The sequence below is a fragment of the Paramisgurnus dabryanus genome, chromosome 22 (assembly GCF_030506205.2).
Source record: "Paramisgurnus dabryanus chromosome 22, PD_genome_1.1, whole genome shotgun sequence".
Taxonomy (NCBI): domain Eukaryota; kingdom Metazoa; phylum Chordata; class Actinopteri; order Cypriniformes; family Cobitidae; genus Paramisgurnus; species Paramisgurnus dabryanus.
Genome location: NC_133358.1, coordinates 2,228,114 through 2,245,238, shown reverse-complemented (window position 1 = coordinate 2,245,238; position 17,125 = coordinate 2,228,114). Strand labels below are relative to the sequence as shown.

The following is a 17,125-nucleotide window of genomic DNA, read 5'->3' as shown; positions in this document are numbered from 1 at the left end:
CTGCCGACAACACTGAAGCCTTTAAGTGGTTTGCATCTTTTTTCAACTTCAATTCGCCGCCATGATTCCAAACCGAGGCAGTGATGGATTGACGTCCAGAGCGTGCTTTTATGTTTTTTATCAGGATGCTGGTCTTTCGGCCATCAAAACACAGAAATCATTTAACCTCAAAAAACTTGGCTTGTTAAAATGAAAAGGGACATATAACCTAATTTAAGATGAGAATAGTGCATTGTGTAGAATACATAAAATCTGTTTTGGATATTAGCCTGTTGACTAATTGCTGATTTCTCATGTTGTAAGCATGTTTACTTTTCTTTAAACACCAATATAGTGCAACAATACAATATTTTATGACAACAACTATACATCTCCAGTTTGTAAGAACATAAGAGTATGTCCATGTAGTTTTGATGGCTGAATGACCAGCATCCCGGAACAAAGCAATGCTAGGTTTAAAGCACACGCTCTGGACGTCCATCTCTCACAGCCTCGTTTTGGAATCAACATGGCGGCAGGCTGAATAAGGCGTCCAACAAGACATAGCTTCTGCCAACTTGGGACCCTGTTTACACTAAATAGACACACAGCATGCAAATTGAAGTGAATGGGGTCTATTTGAATTAAAAATAGTTTATTTCTTACATTTATTTGAAACATATCTAACATAATTTATTTAATTACGTAAGGGATAATCCACGGCCAGCCATGCATTAAAGCGTTTTAATGCACGACGTAGAGGCGAAGAACCACCCGACGCGTAGCGGAGGGTGGTTGCCTCTGCGAAGTGCATTAAAACCCTTTAATGCATGGCTAGCCGTGGATTATCCCGCTTATACCTTGGTTATTTGCCAAGTTAAAGCTGTAATTAATGTTTACAGTGTAATTTTAACCGACAGGTAAAAAATGACGGTCATCTTCTTAAGTTAAGGCTCGCACTCCGTCCGCTTTAAATAAAGTAGTGCCATTGTATTGCATTTATTTAAATGAATTATCATATTTATTTAAATTCATTAAATAATTTATGAATGACAGCCAACACTGACAGTGACAAGGCAATCTTTATTTGAACTAATCATTTATTTAAATGAATTATGTAAAGTGTGAAATAAAACCGACGTCTCTAACCACGATTACTATATAAGGACACATTACATTTATTGAAATGGATTAAATTAAATGAAAACAAAAATCAAACAGTTGGAAATCTCTCTCTCGCTCTCTCTGCAAGTGTAACTGTGTTACTATGGTTACCAATGTTTATAGTAATGGATTAATTTCTAACTTTAATCAAACTGACTGGAACTACCTGTGCGTTAAACGGTTTTAATGCACACCTTCCAGCCAATCAGAATCGAGTATTTAAACAGACCATGGTATAAATATCATTTAATTTATAAAATAAATTTGTATTATTACCTTAGTAAAATTAACTTTGCAATTAAGTTATTTTGACGCCTGTGTTCTTATGTGACGTGTTAAAGGTGTCTAAATACCACAATAATTAAATTCAGTTTGTGATGAGGAAATTGACAGTGCATTGAGATCATGCACTTTTTATAAAAAAAAAAAACACAACATGTTGACTCAAAACTCAATTTATACTATACTATTTTATAGTGTACATACAATACAATACAATAATCTGCATGACTCAAATTAAAGACTATATAACAGAAACATGCACAAGAAAGTCTGGGTGAATAAAAAATTACTTAATTACAAGTTTCATACAAAAACAACTACACTTTAAGAAATTATTTAAAAAACAAAAATCAATGGGAAACTTGCTTATTTAAGAGCTTCTAGATGCATATTAACAACCTTTGTTTAATGTAAAAACAACTACAAATATACACTGAAATTATTGACAAAAATACATAGAGAGTAAATATCTATTTTGTTGATTTAAGCTTTTTGTTATTTAAGACTGTCCTACCATGTACTCTGCATCTTCTTTTATCTTGTTTATTATTTTTATGAAGGTTGATTAAAAAACAAACAATTAGAATGTGATGCAAGTTGTTGAGCTTAAACATTTTCATAATTTTACATACATTTGTTTTGTGTTAAAGCCTATATGTCATACCCAGAATTAAATTGAACTATTTCTAAATGGCATGCTGCCTATTGTTGTAATACAGCCAAATATCTATTAACACTTATATATCAACACTCATTAGAGCTGAAATCACTGTCACATTTGTAGCAGGCAGCACAATGAGATTAGCATAATGCTGACTGATGATAGATAACAGAATGATAATTGGATAATAATTAATCAGGTCTACCTAAAAACACTATTTCAATAAATTACAATAGGGCTACTGTAGAGCTAAAATCACTTATTAAAGTTTGATGCCCAATGTTTTTTTATTTGATTGTTTATTTGTTTTGACATTACACAAACAAAATGCAGACTAATACATCAGGGTTTAGCTGACTTTTTAAAAACTTTTTTTTAATCTTTAAAATCTCCTAGACAAATCCCATATGACTGCATATAAAAACAAATCATACATATTATTCCTTATTATCATCCACTTCTTAATAATTATTTATGAGTACCATAAAAAGTGCTTAGTAAGTGTTTTGAAAGTCCGTGTGCCTTATAACACGAGCATGGTCTGACCTGTGCACTGATCTGGGATCTGTCCATCATGACACGAATAGGGGCGGGTACAGTGGTTCTTCACCAATCAGCGATCGCTCATTGCAGTTTCCGGTGTGATCAAGATGGCGTTACGGGAGATTAGCTCGCTAGAGAAATATTTAGGATTAAAGAAGCCCAGTAAATACAGCACACAAGGAGAGAGGAAGGTGAATAAACGGAGATTAAACGTTGGCTGTAATGTGTCTGTAGTGCAAGCGCTTAATACGATATATAGATGTGTTTTTATTTTGTGTATTAATATCTCATAGCACGAGGCTTAACACTTGAATGAATGAATCAGTGATTGTGTCTGTGAGATTTTTGCTTCATGGCAACATGTTACTATGTTATCAGTGTTTTTAATATACTGGTGACTAGTATCGGTCCTAACTGACAGATCTAACATGGTATTACTGTGACAGATAGAAATATTAAAGAGATCAGCACGTTTTGTAAAAAGAATACCCATTCATAAACCCAATTAATATGAAATGTAATTTTATATAAATACTGTATACTGATATAGAGTAACACAAAAAGTGAAGTATGATATTTCCAGAATTTGTCAGATATGTTAGACCTACCAAATGCTTTAAAGGTTCACATAAAGTTTAACATTAAAATATTTCATGTTATAGTCTTCATACCAAAAGTTTAAAACATCATCTTTTTAGTAGATTTTTAACATTGCTTTAATTCTAGGTCCCTGTTCTCCAAAACAACAATGGTGCGGCATTGGTTGGTCTGGTCACCGTAGCTTGTCATCTGGTTAATGAGGCCAAGAGAGGAGAGCTGCTGGGTGACAGCGCTGAACAGAGAGCTGTGGTCCGACAGTGGATCGAGTACAGAATAACTCGAGTGGACAGCTGTCCCAAAGATGAGCTTAAACTTATCCTGAAGGTAAGATAATAATGAGCATGGGCCTAACGTGACAAATATTCATTATATATCTACTACATTATATATGTTATTGGTGTATGTGATACTCTTACTTTGTTTACTAAGCAACAGTGTGTCATATACCGGTAGTTTCATGAAAAAAACTTATATAGTTAAGAACACGTGTGACTAGGTATGTGAAAACCCAGCTAAAATCATTTGGGTGTGATTTACTGTTTTCTACACAAAATCATCCTATATAATGTAAATATCATTCTGTGAAAACATCTTGACATCTTTCATATTGACTGAGTAAGCTCCTGTCAAAGGTTAAAATTAATGAAAGTCATTTGAAATCAAACTTTGATGTGGCTAATCTCAAGATTAGATAAAAAAAATCTCAAAATTAGATTATGAGACTTTAGGGTGCTTTCACATCTGTAGGTCTGGAATAAAGGCAAAAAATGATACATTGTAGCTTATTTAGAAGTTTTGGTTTCTTTTCACAGCACACTGATTGCTTTGGTCTGGACCAAGTGAAACAAACCAAAATGCAGTCATGTGATAACATCCACATCACTCGTTGACCACGTGTTTTTGAACGTATTTCCTAAACCGCTTTTTGGATGGTCGGAATCAACATGCGGGAAATTCCAACAGAAACAAAAAGTAGACAAAAGAAGAGGAAAATACAGCAGACATCTCGCCGCTGTTTATATAGTATGGAGAGAGGACTGCGCATTCTGATTGTTTTGTGGTCATTATAGAATACATAGTTTGAATATTCATTTTGAGAATGAAGCATGGTTTAAAAAAATAATGTTTCAATGCACTGCAAACGGCGAAGTTTGTCTACAAGCTGCTATCAGGCATTTGTTGCTCAAACTAAACAAGGCAGGTGAGGAAGCACCCTTAGGGGCTGATCACACAAAAAGCGTTTATGGCAGTTGCAGGCGCCTTTTTTGAATGATCTTCTATGGGCAGGGAACGTTTGCGTGCTGTTTATGGGCACCGAACGGCCTTGCGTTTTTTTGCTGCCAGCCGAAGTGCGCACTTTTGAAGGAGCGCTGAGAGCGGAGAAGCGCCCGACGTCATTTGTGTCTTTCCATTGTCCAATCAAGTGAGGGGAGAGGGGGGCCTTTCGTTGTGGTGAGGGAAGTTTACAGTTGCTTTGAAGAACCGGACTCCACTCGCTCACTCTCTCCTGCGTGTTTGTGCACCTCTCACCCTAAAACAAGGTCAGAGCAAGCACCCTCTTTTTAAAGTTTCTGCTAATATGACAGTTAACAGCAAAAGAGCGCTCACGCTTCAATATTTGATTGACAAGACAGCTGACTTTTAAAAAAAAGGCCCCTTGCGTTTCCAAGCATTTAAAGCGCGTTTGGTGTGATTAGCCCCTTAGATGTGTTTTCATTGATCGGATCACAAGTGGACGAGAGAGACACATTACGTTTACACCTGGTATTTAAATCCGTCTCTTTTGTCCACTTTCGACCACTTCTGTCCTGAATACTGTGAGGGGACGGTCCGTGAGACGGTGGGCGAGTCTCTCTGCTGTCATTCAAACCCGAGCGGGAGTAATTATGAGTTTCAGCGCAATTGATGAAATAGGATCGCGCAACTTTCACACGCTTTCAAAACGAAACTACGGAGAACACCCGCAGTAGTTTTATCAATGAAAGGCTAAAAATAGCGCTGTTCACCGTATGTTCACGCCAGAAGTCAAAAAAAGACGTAACATTTTTGTTTAATACCTCAGATTAGATAAATGGGCGGAGAGAAGGCGGTCGCGTGTGGCTGTTCGAACACATTCCACCACATTGCGTTCCGCAGCTCCAAAGCGATCCGATCGAAAGTGGTTTCTACTACCTCTGAATGTGGTTGAAAGTGGTCGAAAGTGGACGCGTTCAAAAAGTTTTGAACACCGTTTACACCTGGCATCAACGTCGTCCACTTGTGATCCGATCGACGAAAACGCATGTTAATGCCAAGTGTAAACAGCCTATTAGTCTGTTTTTTACAGAAGGATTCACATTTGTTAAAGCGCATTCAGACAACCTATAAATCTTTAAATCCTAAATTTAAAAGTACGTATATGTGCAAACACCCTTTACACACACGTGGATTGTCAATTTTTTGTCCAAATTTGGTTTTCATAAAATTATTATTCTATGGGGCGGTTTCCTGGAAAGGGATTAGACTAGTCCTACACTAAAAATCTGAGGGGCAGGATAAAAGGTTGTCCCTCAAAATGCCTCTGCACACAATAGGATAGCGCTACCAGTCGGCAAAACTCCAAACACATCTTCCTTGCTTAAAAAGGACTTTAGTAGGGTTCTTTGCTCTTTTCTCAAAGAAAAACATAACTATAAGTCCTCCAGAGTCGCGGCCAAAGCCGATTCAAAAGACAGCTGTTCGCCAGCAGCAGCCAATCTTTGTTTTCATGTGCCAGGGAGCCGAGTTCTGATTGTGTAGCTGGTCCAGTGTGTTGTGATTCGACAGCAACTTAGCGCACATTGTCCAGAAAGGCTCATGTGGGCGGAGGTTAGTCAAAAAATCTCAATTTTGTCATAATATATCCGGGAAGTAGAGGGCTGCAGTCTAAACAGGCCATTTTCTTTAGTCCTTTTTTTATAGTAACTTAAAGGTATATCATAAGATTTTCTTTTTCCAGGTGGATCATTAAGACTATTGGTCATCCCAGTTGTCAGTCATTCTAATGATATGTTTACATCATGTTTACATCTAAACTACGGTTTGATGGATGGGGTTTTACTGGCGTGTTGATGGTAGCTAGGGTCACATGTTGTCCTGCTATCAACTCAGAATGGATTAAAGGTATAAATGTCTGTCTGTGGACAGTGAGAGGAGTTGTTGTTAACACAGATGCTCAGCAGGATGACGCCTCTCGGCCGTAGCTGTCACTGTGTGGCACTGTGTTAGTCTGGAGCTGCTGATCGCTGGTTAATAGTGGCAGTTTAAGCCGTAATGAAGGCCTGATGTTGTGCCTATGGCACGCTACTGTCTTACCAAGTCACAGAGAGGCAATATGACAACATTAAAAGCAGAAGAAACTTCAGCGCCAGACACTACAGTAATGACCACACTCAATGGAGACTTTACAATGACAGCAATGAAACTCAGTCTGGACAGTCTTCACAGTTCTGCCCTTCATTTCAGACCCTATTTCAAACTTTATACAGTGGAAAACAATGCAACAGCTTTTCTTGAAGCATATTAGGGCTGCACGATCACAGGAAAAATGATGATCACGATTGTTTTGCTCAAACTTTTGATCACGATTAAAAATACGATCATTCTTTTAGTGAAGAACTTCTATTTACTTCAGTATTTTTATTACACTTTACAGCCATGTATATAATATTATTTACATTTTATAGGCCTATATTATAAAATATTTTATTGTTTTGTAATATCCACAGCTCCCATTCTCTTAGATATTTTTAAAACATTTAAAATAATTCCGATTTTGCAAATGAAATCCGCAGAAATAACAAAAATAACTCCTTACACAGACTCCTTACTGTACGACTATTGCAGCAATTAAAGCAGTTCAGTTTTAACTGTCAAAATTATAAAATATCTTTTATTTATTTTAGAGCCTTTTTTGTTAAATTTTTTGTTTGTTAAATTAAGGTTTTTGATATTGACCAAGCGGTTAGCGGCCGACAGCTAACGTCATGTTGACGACTTGTTTGATCAAATGAGCCTCTCAAATCAACAATTCACTTGCCTACAATAACGTCTATATAATATATATATTTTCAGCATATAACAATGTTAGTTTAAATGTTTATTATCAACACACTATTTTTTAAAAGCGGAGGGGGGCTGCTTTGTTGCTCGCAGTCGCGGCGGGGTGCAGAAAAATAATGAATCAAAACAAAACGAAATAAACATGAAACGAAAAAAACATGCAGGTTGCCTTACCTTACACATTCGCTATGCATCAATTAAAATTCAAGGCTTCACACTTTTTTACATGACTACCGAAAGAAATCTTTTATAGATTATGCACAGTATTTAAGGTTTTTATTCAGTTCTCCATATTCCCCAATGCGTTGAAGGTCCTGCTGCTGGTGGAGACACTAAACACCGTTGCAACAGGTGCATTCTAAATGTGCGTAGTGGACTCGTGCGATAGGTTAAACGTCTTTCTTTTACAATTTATCAATGTCTCAACGTTTCTTTTAATTAAATTATTATATATAAAGGTGGAGAAGCCTAAAAAATCCAGAGGCCTGGCCGCATATCAACTGTGATGTTAAAATTGGTCCGAAACCCGACCCAATGAGCGTAAAAAGGCTGAAATGCAGGGCTCTAATATATATTTAGATCAAATTAGAATTAAACAAAAATAAAAACAAAACATTTTTGAATAAAATTATATTCCTTTTATGTGGCAATATTTTTTTAAACCCCTTGCTGCTCAAGGTGCTTATTGGACACATATCCCTGGCTAACTTACATGATACGCGATCCGTTATTGTTTTCTGTGTCGTCGTGGATGGTCGGGATTTTTTATTGTTGCGGCTTGTGTCTTCAGCTTTTGAAACTCTTGATATTTCACGTTTGGACGGAACAGGAGCACAGTTTGCACAAGACTCGTGACTTACCTGATCAACATCACTTTCCTCAAATCCGAAATATCCAAACAATGGAGTAGGCCTATATGACCCTTTTTGGGAATTAAACATACATATTTCTTCACTTTCTTTTTGTTGCTCTGCCATTATGTTCGAATGACTGTAAATCTCGTGATGCTAACGTATTTCTACCTTAACACAGACTGCACTTGCAAAGAAACACTCCATTTACTCTGACTCCACCCATAACAAACACTTTGCTTGATTCTTGACCGTGTGTTTTGTGCTTGGTCTTTGCACATTAATCGCGACGATTGTCATTAATTAATCGTGGGGCACGCATATCGTTATCATGATAAAATCGTGCAGCCCTAAAGCATATTTTTGGGATGTCTGATGTTCTGTGTTTTTTTTATTATGGCAGTCGCAGCCTTATGGTTGAAAAGCTTTGTGTGCTTCTTGGATACAGTTGCAACAAACAGTGTATCAACGACTCTGAAAGCGAGGTGAACAACTAGAAAAATAACACTTGATGATACTGAAATCTTTATTATCGACTGTTGTCAGAGTGCGCATGAGGTGGAGTTTCAAACTTTCATCTAATCGGCTCTATGCAACTCCAATATAGGCTTATTGCACTATTACAGTTAAGGATTTTTTATTGATTTTTGTAAAGGACTTTTGTAAGAGATCAGATTCAGAGCGATTATTAAAACATACAGAGTTTGAACCGTTTTTGGCCATAGTGGATGCTTCCATGTTCAATAAGTTGGGTAAGAGCGCCACTTGGTGAATAATAGCGATAATATGGATTTCCATAAAAGCTCGTCATTGGCAGTGAAGCATTTTCTCTTAACTCTTTCTCCACCAGCGTTTTTTTTTTTTTTTTTTTAAGTTTCCAGTCAGCGCTAGCATTTTTAAGAGTTGTACAAAAGTTTAATGCCTTCCAGAAAATGTTCTTCTTTAAAAATAATAGCATGCAATGTATCAAATGAAATAACAGACCCTCTGCTTTCAAACAAAAAACTTTTATCCTACCTTTATGTGTTCCTTTTTATTACTTCAAATATGGGTAGGTTTCTTGAAAAGGACAAATTACAAAAAAATACATTTTGAGCAAAAAGCTATAATTGCATTTTTGTGAAGGACTTTTGATGGAGATCAGATTCAGGAAAATACGGATATGGAAATATGGATTGCAGGAAAAACTTGTCATTGGCAGGAAAGTTTTTTTCTCTTAATTGACAAGTTGACTCGTCAATGGTGGGGAAAGAGTTAATAAGTTCAGAAGGTGATTATAAATATAGACACTGGATCCAAATAAAGAGAAAATTTGCCAAGTGTATTTTAGTTGGCAACACTATGAAACACAATTGGGCAACTTTCTCTCGGGTTTATACGTCAAGGGTTCTGATTTTCAAAGGGAATAGGGTAGGACTGAACGATTTGACCTAAAATCAAAATCTCGGTAATTTAACATTTGACATCGGTTACAATTAATGAGTGATTATTATTATTTTTTGCCTTATAGTTCAGTCTGACTGAAAATTTTAGGAGCACAAGCAGAAAATTTAGGGCACACCTTAAAGTATTCACATTTCCCCCCAAAATAAATGCATTACTGAAAAAAACTAAATAGACTTGACCATATGCAGTTGTTGCACATGTTATTATGCACAATTGATGAAACTTTCAGAATAGGAACTTATGAACCAAAGAATTATACCACCCACCTGACTAATTCTAGCCATAAAATACATACATATACAATAAGTTATATCCAGATAATGAGATGAGTGGCAGGGTAATACACATTGTATCCTTTACACGTTTCTTGTCTTCTATTCAGTTTTCCTTAACTGGGCACTGCTATTTAAGACCTTTACTCTCATCTATAATGTTTCTGGTGTTAATGTAGATTAGAAGTTCTTGCATTCTCTCTCTCTCTCATCTCTGCCATGTCTAATTAAACCTGCTTGCCCGCGTCTTCTTGCAGTTCTGAGGTATGTGTTGACTTTTCCCGGGCTACGTAGACTCATCGGTAGATTCAACTGAGCGCAAGGTGACATAAAACTTTTACGCATTTTTACGCGTATTTAAAGAAGAACATTTTCTGGAAGGCATTAAACTTTGGTGAAAATCATGAAAAACGCTGGCGCTGGCTGGCAACTTTTTTTTAAAACGCTGGCGGTGAAAGAGTTAACACAGTGTTTGAGTTCTCCTCCATGTGTCTCTATGCTACTGACTGGACGGGGCGGAGCCACATAACCTCACACGCAGTAGTATGTTTTAAAGGGAAAGTATTAACAGGATTAAAACCCGAAAATAACTGATATGATAAAATAAGGTCGGTTAAAGTTTCTGAATTTTTCAATTAATCGTGCAGCCCTTGAATAGGGCATAGTGATGATCCCTTTCAATTGGAAATTATCTTTTTGTAAGGGGCATCTATGTAGGCTTTAACCAATCATTAAACATTTTATTAAAGCCTTATGTGGGGTATTGAAAAGATTGAGGAGAAAATGGTTTGGAATGTCATTTAAATTCACACATTAAAAATCTCATACAGAAATGTAATTAAGAAATCAAGAACGCAGTGCTTAAAAGGTGATGGCACTTTAGGCAAATCATTAAACAAATTATGACAAAATAACAAACAGAAGTATTTACGTTGTGTTTTATGCTGTACTTTCATCTACTGTCGTTTTGTGACACTTTTTTTTATTTGGCACTTCTTAAGAAAACAAACGAGACCCATCCCTAAAGAGCTCTACCCATGAGGTTATCTGCTCCAACTATGACAGCTCTTACCTGAAATAAAATCACTATAAATCATGGCATTTTAGTACACCCTAAACACTGACGTGTTATAAACAACACAATCAGTTATTGGAATAACACCGCTTGTGTTGTCACTTTTATTTATTTTATCGCAAAATGACACAATGTGTTAAATAGTATAACATAAAAAAAGTGTAAAAAATGAACACATTCTTTTCTAGAGTGTAGTGTTGCTTTATCCTGTAACAACTTTAAACATGGTGCATCCAGTTTTTATGTGGGAATCTGAAGTGTAGGAGTCATTTTTAACCACTACAGTAATACAAAATATAACCAGGTAATATATTATTTTAAAATACTTTAGGTTCAATGCATGGAAATCTGATGGCAGATATAGGTATAGGCAGAAGAGGTGTGCGTGTGTGCGTGTGCGCGTGTGTGTGTGTGTGTGTGTGTGTGCGTGCGTGCGTGTGTGTGTGCGTGTGTGTGTGTGTGTGTGTGTGCGTGTGTGTGTGCGTGTGTGTAAAACATTGGCTGATCTGAACACTGTTCACTGCCTTCATTAGCCCTGAAGACGGTGCAGTGCGGTGTGCACAAATGCTGAAGATGCTCCTGTCCTCTGAGACCTCCTCTGTAGTATTCAGCTTTTAAAAAGTTTCACATCAAACTCTCTCTCTCTCCTGCTCTGTATGCTGAGGAAGAGGAGATGAACAGCTTACAGACACATCTGTGTTAGACACTGGAGTGTGTTGATGTTTTGAGACAGTAGCCCGTGGGTGTGAATTTATATATTATCCTGCAAGTGGCCCATACTGAATTTTGCCTTAATATTGTACACACGCTGTCATTCTACCACAATCATGCAACAGCATCTCAATTGGAGTGGCCTAGGCAAAGTCCTGTCCTCAATCCTAAGTCTTCATTTTGTTCTTCCCTTGCCATTCAGAGGTGTACTTGCTAGTGTGTTTTGGATCATTGTCCTGCTGCAGAACCCAAGTTTGCTTCAGGTTGAGGTCATGAACAGATGGCCGGACATTGTCCTTCAGGATTTTTCATGGTTTCATTTATGATAGCAAGTCTTCTAGGTCCTAAAGCAGCAAAACAGCCCCAGACCATCACACTACCACCACCATATTTTACTGTTGTTATGATATTCTCTTTCTGAAATGTTGTGTTACTTTTACGCCAAATGTAATGGGACACACACCTGCCAAAAATTTCAACTTTTGTTTTGCCAGTTCACAGAGTATTTCTCCAAAAGTCTTTGGGATCATCAAGATGTTTTCTGGCAAAACTGAGACGAGCCTCTATGTTTTTTTTGCTCAGCAGTGAAACACCCAAGGTTACCTCACAGGCAAGCACAAATACAAAATAAATTGATCCCGAAAGGGTGTAGAAAAGGGATTTAGGCACATAGCCCATCTTGGGGCTTAAAGTGACATTACAATCACCCGATCAAAAGCGCATGCAGTCCTCACGAACAGAGAGAGCTTGCAAATCCCCAATGCTTTTCAACCTAGCAAGGGCAAGAAATGGAGCCATTTAAATGACAGTTCCCTGATAGCGCTCGACTCCAGGGGCTCGAACAATAGCAGGGAAAGCACATTCAGCACTAATTCCAGATAAGGTAACGTGTTACTGTAATTCCACTACTTTTATCAGTAACGAGCATGTAACAAAGTGTTTTTTATCAAGTAACGCAGTTACAATTACTGAAATTTAAATGAGTTTGTTACTCGCGTTACTGTATTTTGTAAAAAAATAACACTTGCAGACAAGACATTTTTTATCTAACGTCGCAGGACCGGAGGCGGCAGCGCAATGAATCATTAAACTTCATCATGGCCGACAATGCGTATAGAATAAACATGAAAAATCTAAACGGGACAACATACCTTTGTTTAAAAATTGTGTGTGAGTCATAATCCATCTGGTCTCATGTTTGTAAATTATCTTTGCCAAGCAATCCCAGTATAACATTAACTTGCATTTGTAGTCCACAAAAGTAATAAATCTCAGAAATGTTCATATATTCTCAGATGTTTACATCAGCTTTCATGGAAGCTACGATCCGCGATTGTTGCTTTAGAGTAAAATATTCACACTGCGCTGTACAACCGTGTTAAAACTCCACAGTTTCAGTTTTGGTTTCACTCGCTCTGTGTCCGTCCGACAAAACAATCCACTCGTTGTGTCCGACAAAACAATCCATGTACTCCATTTTCTGATTTAATCTCTTCTTTTAATCTTGTTTATTATTTAAATCAAACATAAAAAATATACAAACAATATATGATCTTAAATATCACGGATGCGGTAAAGAAAACTGCGACTCAAAGAGCGCACTACCCGCAAGCTTCACAGTCCCCAAATTCTTAAAGAGACAGAACACAATTTTAACACATAATTTATTTTCAATGTAAACATACAGAATATTTGTCTAAATGATATTACATAAATAAAGTAAGCTTACATATTAAGATAATTTCTAACAAAAATATTCAAAGGCTGAAGCTAAAGCAACATTTTTCTTTTCCTACAGTATGTGATATATTAGACTCTTACGTGTAAAATAACCCATGCATATAAGAAACTTTACTAAAATAATGCAGTACATAACCAAACCAACAAAAGAGTGACGCCCACTGTGGCCCACAGCCTATCAGTTTATTGTTTGATTGTTCAGTACTGTTCATATTTACATTTAAAAAGCAGACATAAAAGTAACTTAAGTTGCTTTCCCCTAGTAACTAATTAGTTTTGATATACAGCAACTGGTAGAGTAATTCATTACTTTTAAAAGAAGTAACTGTAACTAATTCCTAATTTTCAGTTACTTTTCAGTAAAAGAAAATTAATTTATATGTTGTTCATATTGTTATTTAGCACATTTTGAAATATTTGTATCCCCTGAGATACATTGCCAGATTAGGGTATAAAAAAGGGATTAACCACAATATTGACAATCTTTGTGTTTTGAGTTAAAAAATGTAATAAAAATCAAATTAGCAGGTTAAACTGGTATATTAAGGTGACTGCATCTTAGTATTTTAACTGGATATTTTAACTTTCACGGCTTCACAACAGCTCATTTTATGGTAGAAGGAATGAGAGTGAATATGAGTTATAGAGCCGATACCAATGCACTCTTCAGATTGTGAGAAAAGTGATGAAGATGAAGTTTTTGTGACAGTATAATAGAACCAAGAAATCTAGGTACTTTTTCCTCTGAATTGCAGCAGATGAGATGCCTCTGCATGAAACACATATAGTTTACATTGAGGGGTAGTTGAGGTAGTATACAAAATTAATCAATTGCTAAATAATTTAACAAATTGTTATTATCTAAAAAAAATTTTAGTCTACTTGCGTTTAGTTGGTTATTAACATTTATTGTTAAACCTGTTGTTTACACTGTTTAACATGGATGAAAAATATGTATTGCATGTTTTAGAGCAAGAGAGGAAGTCAGAATCAATAATTTATGCTGCAAGTAAAAAATAAATATTGATGAATTAGTCCTTTTTAATACCCTAATAGGGCAATGTTTCCTGGGAGATACAACTCATAAAATCAAAAATATATCAAATATTTAAAAAATTCCAATGAATATCTTTTACATATAAAAATATATATAAAATATAAAAAATATAAAAAATGACATGAAATGACTTTTTGCTCATTGTTTACCACTCTTGCCTGTTTAAGGGTTAAGTGGCGTGACATCTACAAGTAAACCAGACGTAGAGAAATTGAGGGACTATAAATCATTAGATGTCCATATCTATGTGCTGAATGTGCACATACATGATATGAAGTTTGAGCTGCAAACTGTCAGCTTCTAACAAGTCCACTCGTTTTATTGCATTTAACCACAGCTGTCAGTTTTTTTTTTATTTTGCTTGGCATTTTCAGCAGGCAGGTATGTGATAAAATTTTTAAATTGGAGCCTGTACTAACACAACAAGATGACACTTGCGAGCTGACTCTATGCTGATTTATATTGGCTGCCTCCAGTTACAGTAGTGCCGTGTTGTAATCGTGACGTAGGCCCTAAAAGTTTAGCAGTTTTATTTTAACTTTTTTCTGGAGTAGTGATCCTTTTAGTTACAGTCAGGAGTACTGTGAACCAACAAAAAATGGTAAACTCTTAAGCTGCAGTATACCTGTGTACGGCAACATCCTTCCAGCAACTGTAAGGATTCTGCTAAAAGAAATTCTAAACATTTTGTCAGATTTTTTTCTACATAAAAGCATCCTACATGATGTAAAAAACATTCTGTAAAAATGTATCCTTTATCTTTAATATTGACTGAATAAGGTCTTGAAATCAATGAGTAAAATCAAAATGTAATGCTCCTAATCTCATAACAAGCCTTTAACCTGAATTTCACTGACAGGGTCACATACTGGGTAATGTGCTTTGTCTGCTTGTAATGTGTAATTGTACAAATATATCCTTGAAGTTTGTCCATGTGAATTCAAAATGTGTGCATCTAAAATTTTATTTCAAGTTTGTTAATGTGTCACAAATGCTTAACTCATCATTTTTTAATGGGACATTGGGCTCATAGTGACTTCCTTTTTTACTTGCTTTGCAGGAACTTAACCAGTACCTGGAGGACAAGGTTTACCTCGCTGGAAATGTATTCACGCTGGCAGACATTCTCATGTATTATGGGATTCACCACATTGTTGTAAGTAACTTGAATTGTTTCAGAGAAGTAAGTCAGAGCCCCGGTTAAAACCGCCAGATGCTTCAAGCATATCAGAAACCTGATACCGCAGAAAAGATGAGACAAAATGATGTCATTTCCCAGGATAGCAGCCAAGAAAGTTTAAGGAGCCTGAAGGAGCCCGGTGCGAGAAAAGGAGGGAAGAAATGAGATATAGAGAGAAAGGAAATACAAGATCACACCTTGTCAGAATTTGTAATTGACTAACAGAGAGTTGTCACTACCTAGAAGGCATTGGTGTGTCACTTAGGCTGGATTTACACTGCAGATCTTGATGCCCATTTTCGATTTGTATACTCTCTTTGACCCGTTTAAATCATCTTTTAAAAGCGACTTGTATGTGGTGTGACATACATGACCTGTGACACTAGACTAGTAGACTAGTTAAGCACCTGGTCAGCTGTTATTGTTTTGCCAATCTCTATTTTGCATAAATACTTAGTTGGTAAGAAAGGTCTGATCTAGGTAGACACAGAGCTGTGTCATATTGTCCATTTCTTAATTATTTATTTAAACATACAGGAATTTCTTTCACATCTTAAATAAACTTCTCATTTAAGCAACTCATTTTTGTTCTTTTCGTCTCGCAGGTGGAATTGTCCATACAGGAGAAAGAGCATTATCTGAATGTCACCAGATGGTTTGATCACATCCAGCACTACCCAGGCGTACGGCACCATCTGCCTCTTGTAGCAGTTCTGAGGAACAGAGTCTACCCGAGTGGCCACCATTAAACTTTGGGTTGTCAAATAAACCAAACCTTGGGTCACAATATCAACCCGCAGCCGACAAGCTGAGCTTTTATTTTGTGTTGTGTTTGCTGGAGCTGGGCTTTCTTAAGTTTGTTTGTTAGCATTTTTGGCTATTAGTTATGTTTTATAAGTGAATTTATTATGAATGTTGTTTCATTTTATATGTTTTCCATACAGCTACTTTATGCACATCATTCTTTGGTCATAATAGGAAGCAGTTTTGTTACAGATCTGAAATCGTATGCCGGCACATGAAAGCATATTACAAAGTGTTAAAATCAGTGAGTCATTTCAGAAAGGTTCATACAACTGCAGCCTTGTCTGTACTCTTTACATTGAAAGTCCTCATTTTACGAGCAATGCCTTTCACATTCACTTAATCTGTAGTACATATGTGGACCGAAACATCCCTTTCGTGTAAGTCATATTTATCTCAGGTTTGTGTTTATTTATTTGAACATTATGCTGCTGTCCTGTGCCAATAAACAAATAAAGGAAAACGATCAGGGTCCTCTAGATCTGTGACATATCTCTTTTTGCAGAATTCAAAGAATTTCCATCTGACATTCAGTGTCCATAGAGGAGCCGCAGTGAAACAAAGCCATGTGTGTTTGTGGAAGTGCAAGCCGAAAAGAAGTGACAGGAATCTTGTAGTCATCAGAACAGGCCTTGTGACCAGATAATACAGATATCCACAGTGAAGTCTCTGTGTGCCTG

General features: G+C 36.5%; 1 protein-coding gene across 1 annotated transcript; it reads left to right on the top strand.

Annotated features, from left to right (window-relative positions):
* Positions 1-2,715: 2,715 nt before the first annotated feature.
* Positions 2,716-16,912, top strand: eef1e1 (eukaryotic translation elongation factor 1 epsilon 1). Its single transcript, XM_065288019.1, has 4 exons — positions 2,716-2,820; positions 3,356-3,553; positions 15,522-15,617; positions 16,247-16,912. Exons 1-4 carry the CDS (start codon positions 2,737-2,739, stop codon positions 16,388-16,390), a joined length of 522 nt encoding a protein of 173 aa, XP_065144091.1. The 5' UTR covers positions 2,716-2,736; the 3' UTR covers positions 16,391-16,912.
* The last annotated feature ends 213 nt before the right edge of the window (positions 16,913-17,125 follow it).

What these genes read in the sequence shown, in the direction of transcription:
- eef1e1 (XM_065288019.1), top strand. Translation starts at nt 2,737, where the DNA reads ATGGCGTTACGGGAGATTAGCTCGCTAGAGAAATATTTAGGATTAAAG. An exon ending in AGCTTAAACTTATCCTGAAG is followed by an intron (nt 3,554 to 15,521) that starts GTAAGATAATAA and finishes CTTGCTTTGCAG; the next exon opens with GAACTTAACCAGTACCTGGA. An exon ending in ATGGGATTCACCACATTGTT is followed by an intron (nt 15,618 to 16,246) that starts GTAAGTAACTTG and finishes TTCGTCTCGCAG; the next exon opens with GTGGAATTGTCCATACAGGA.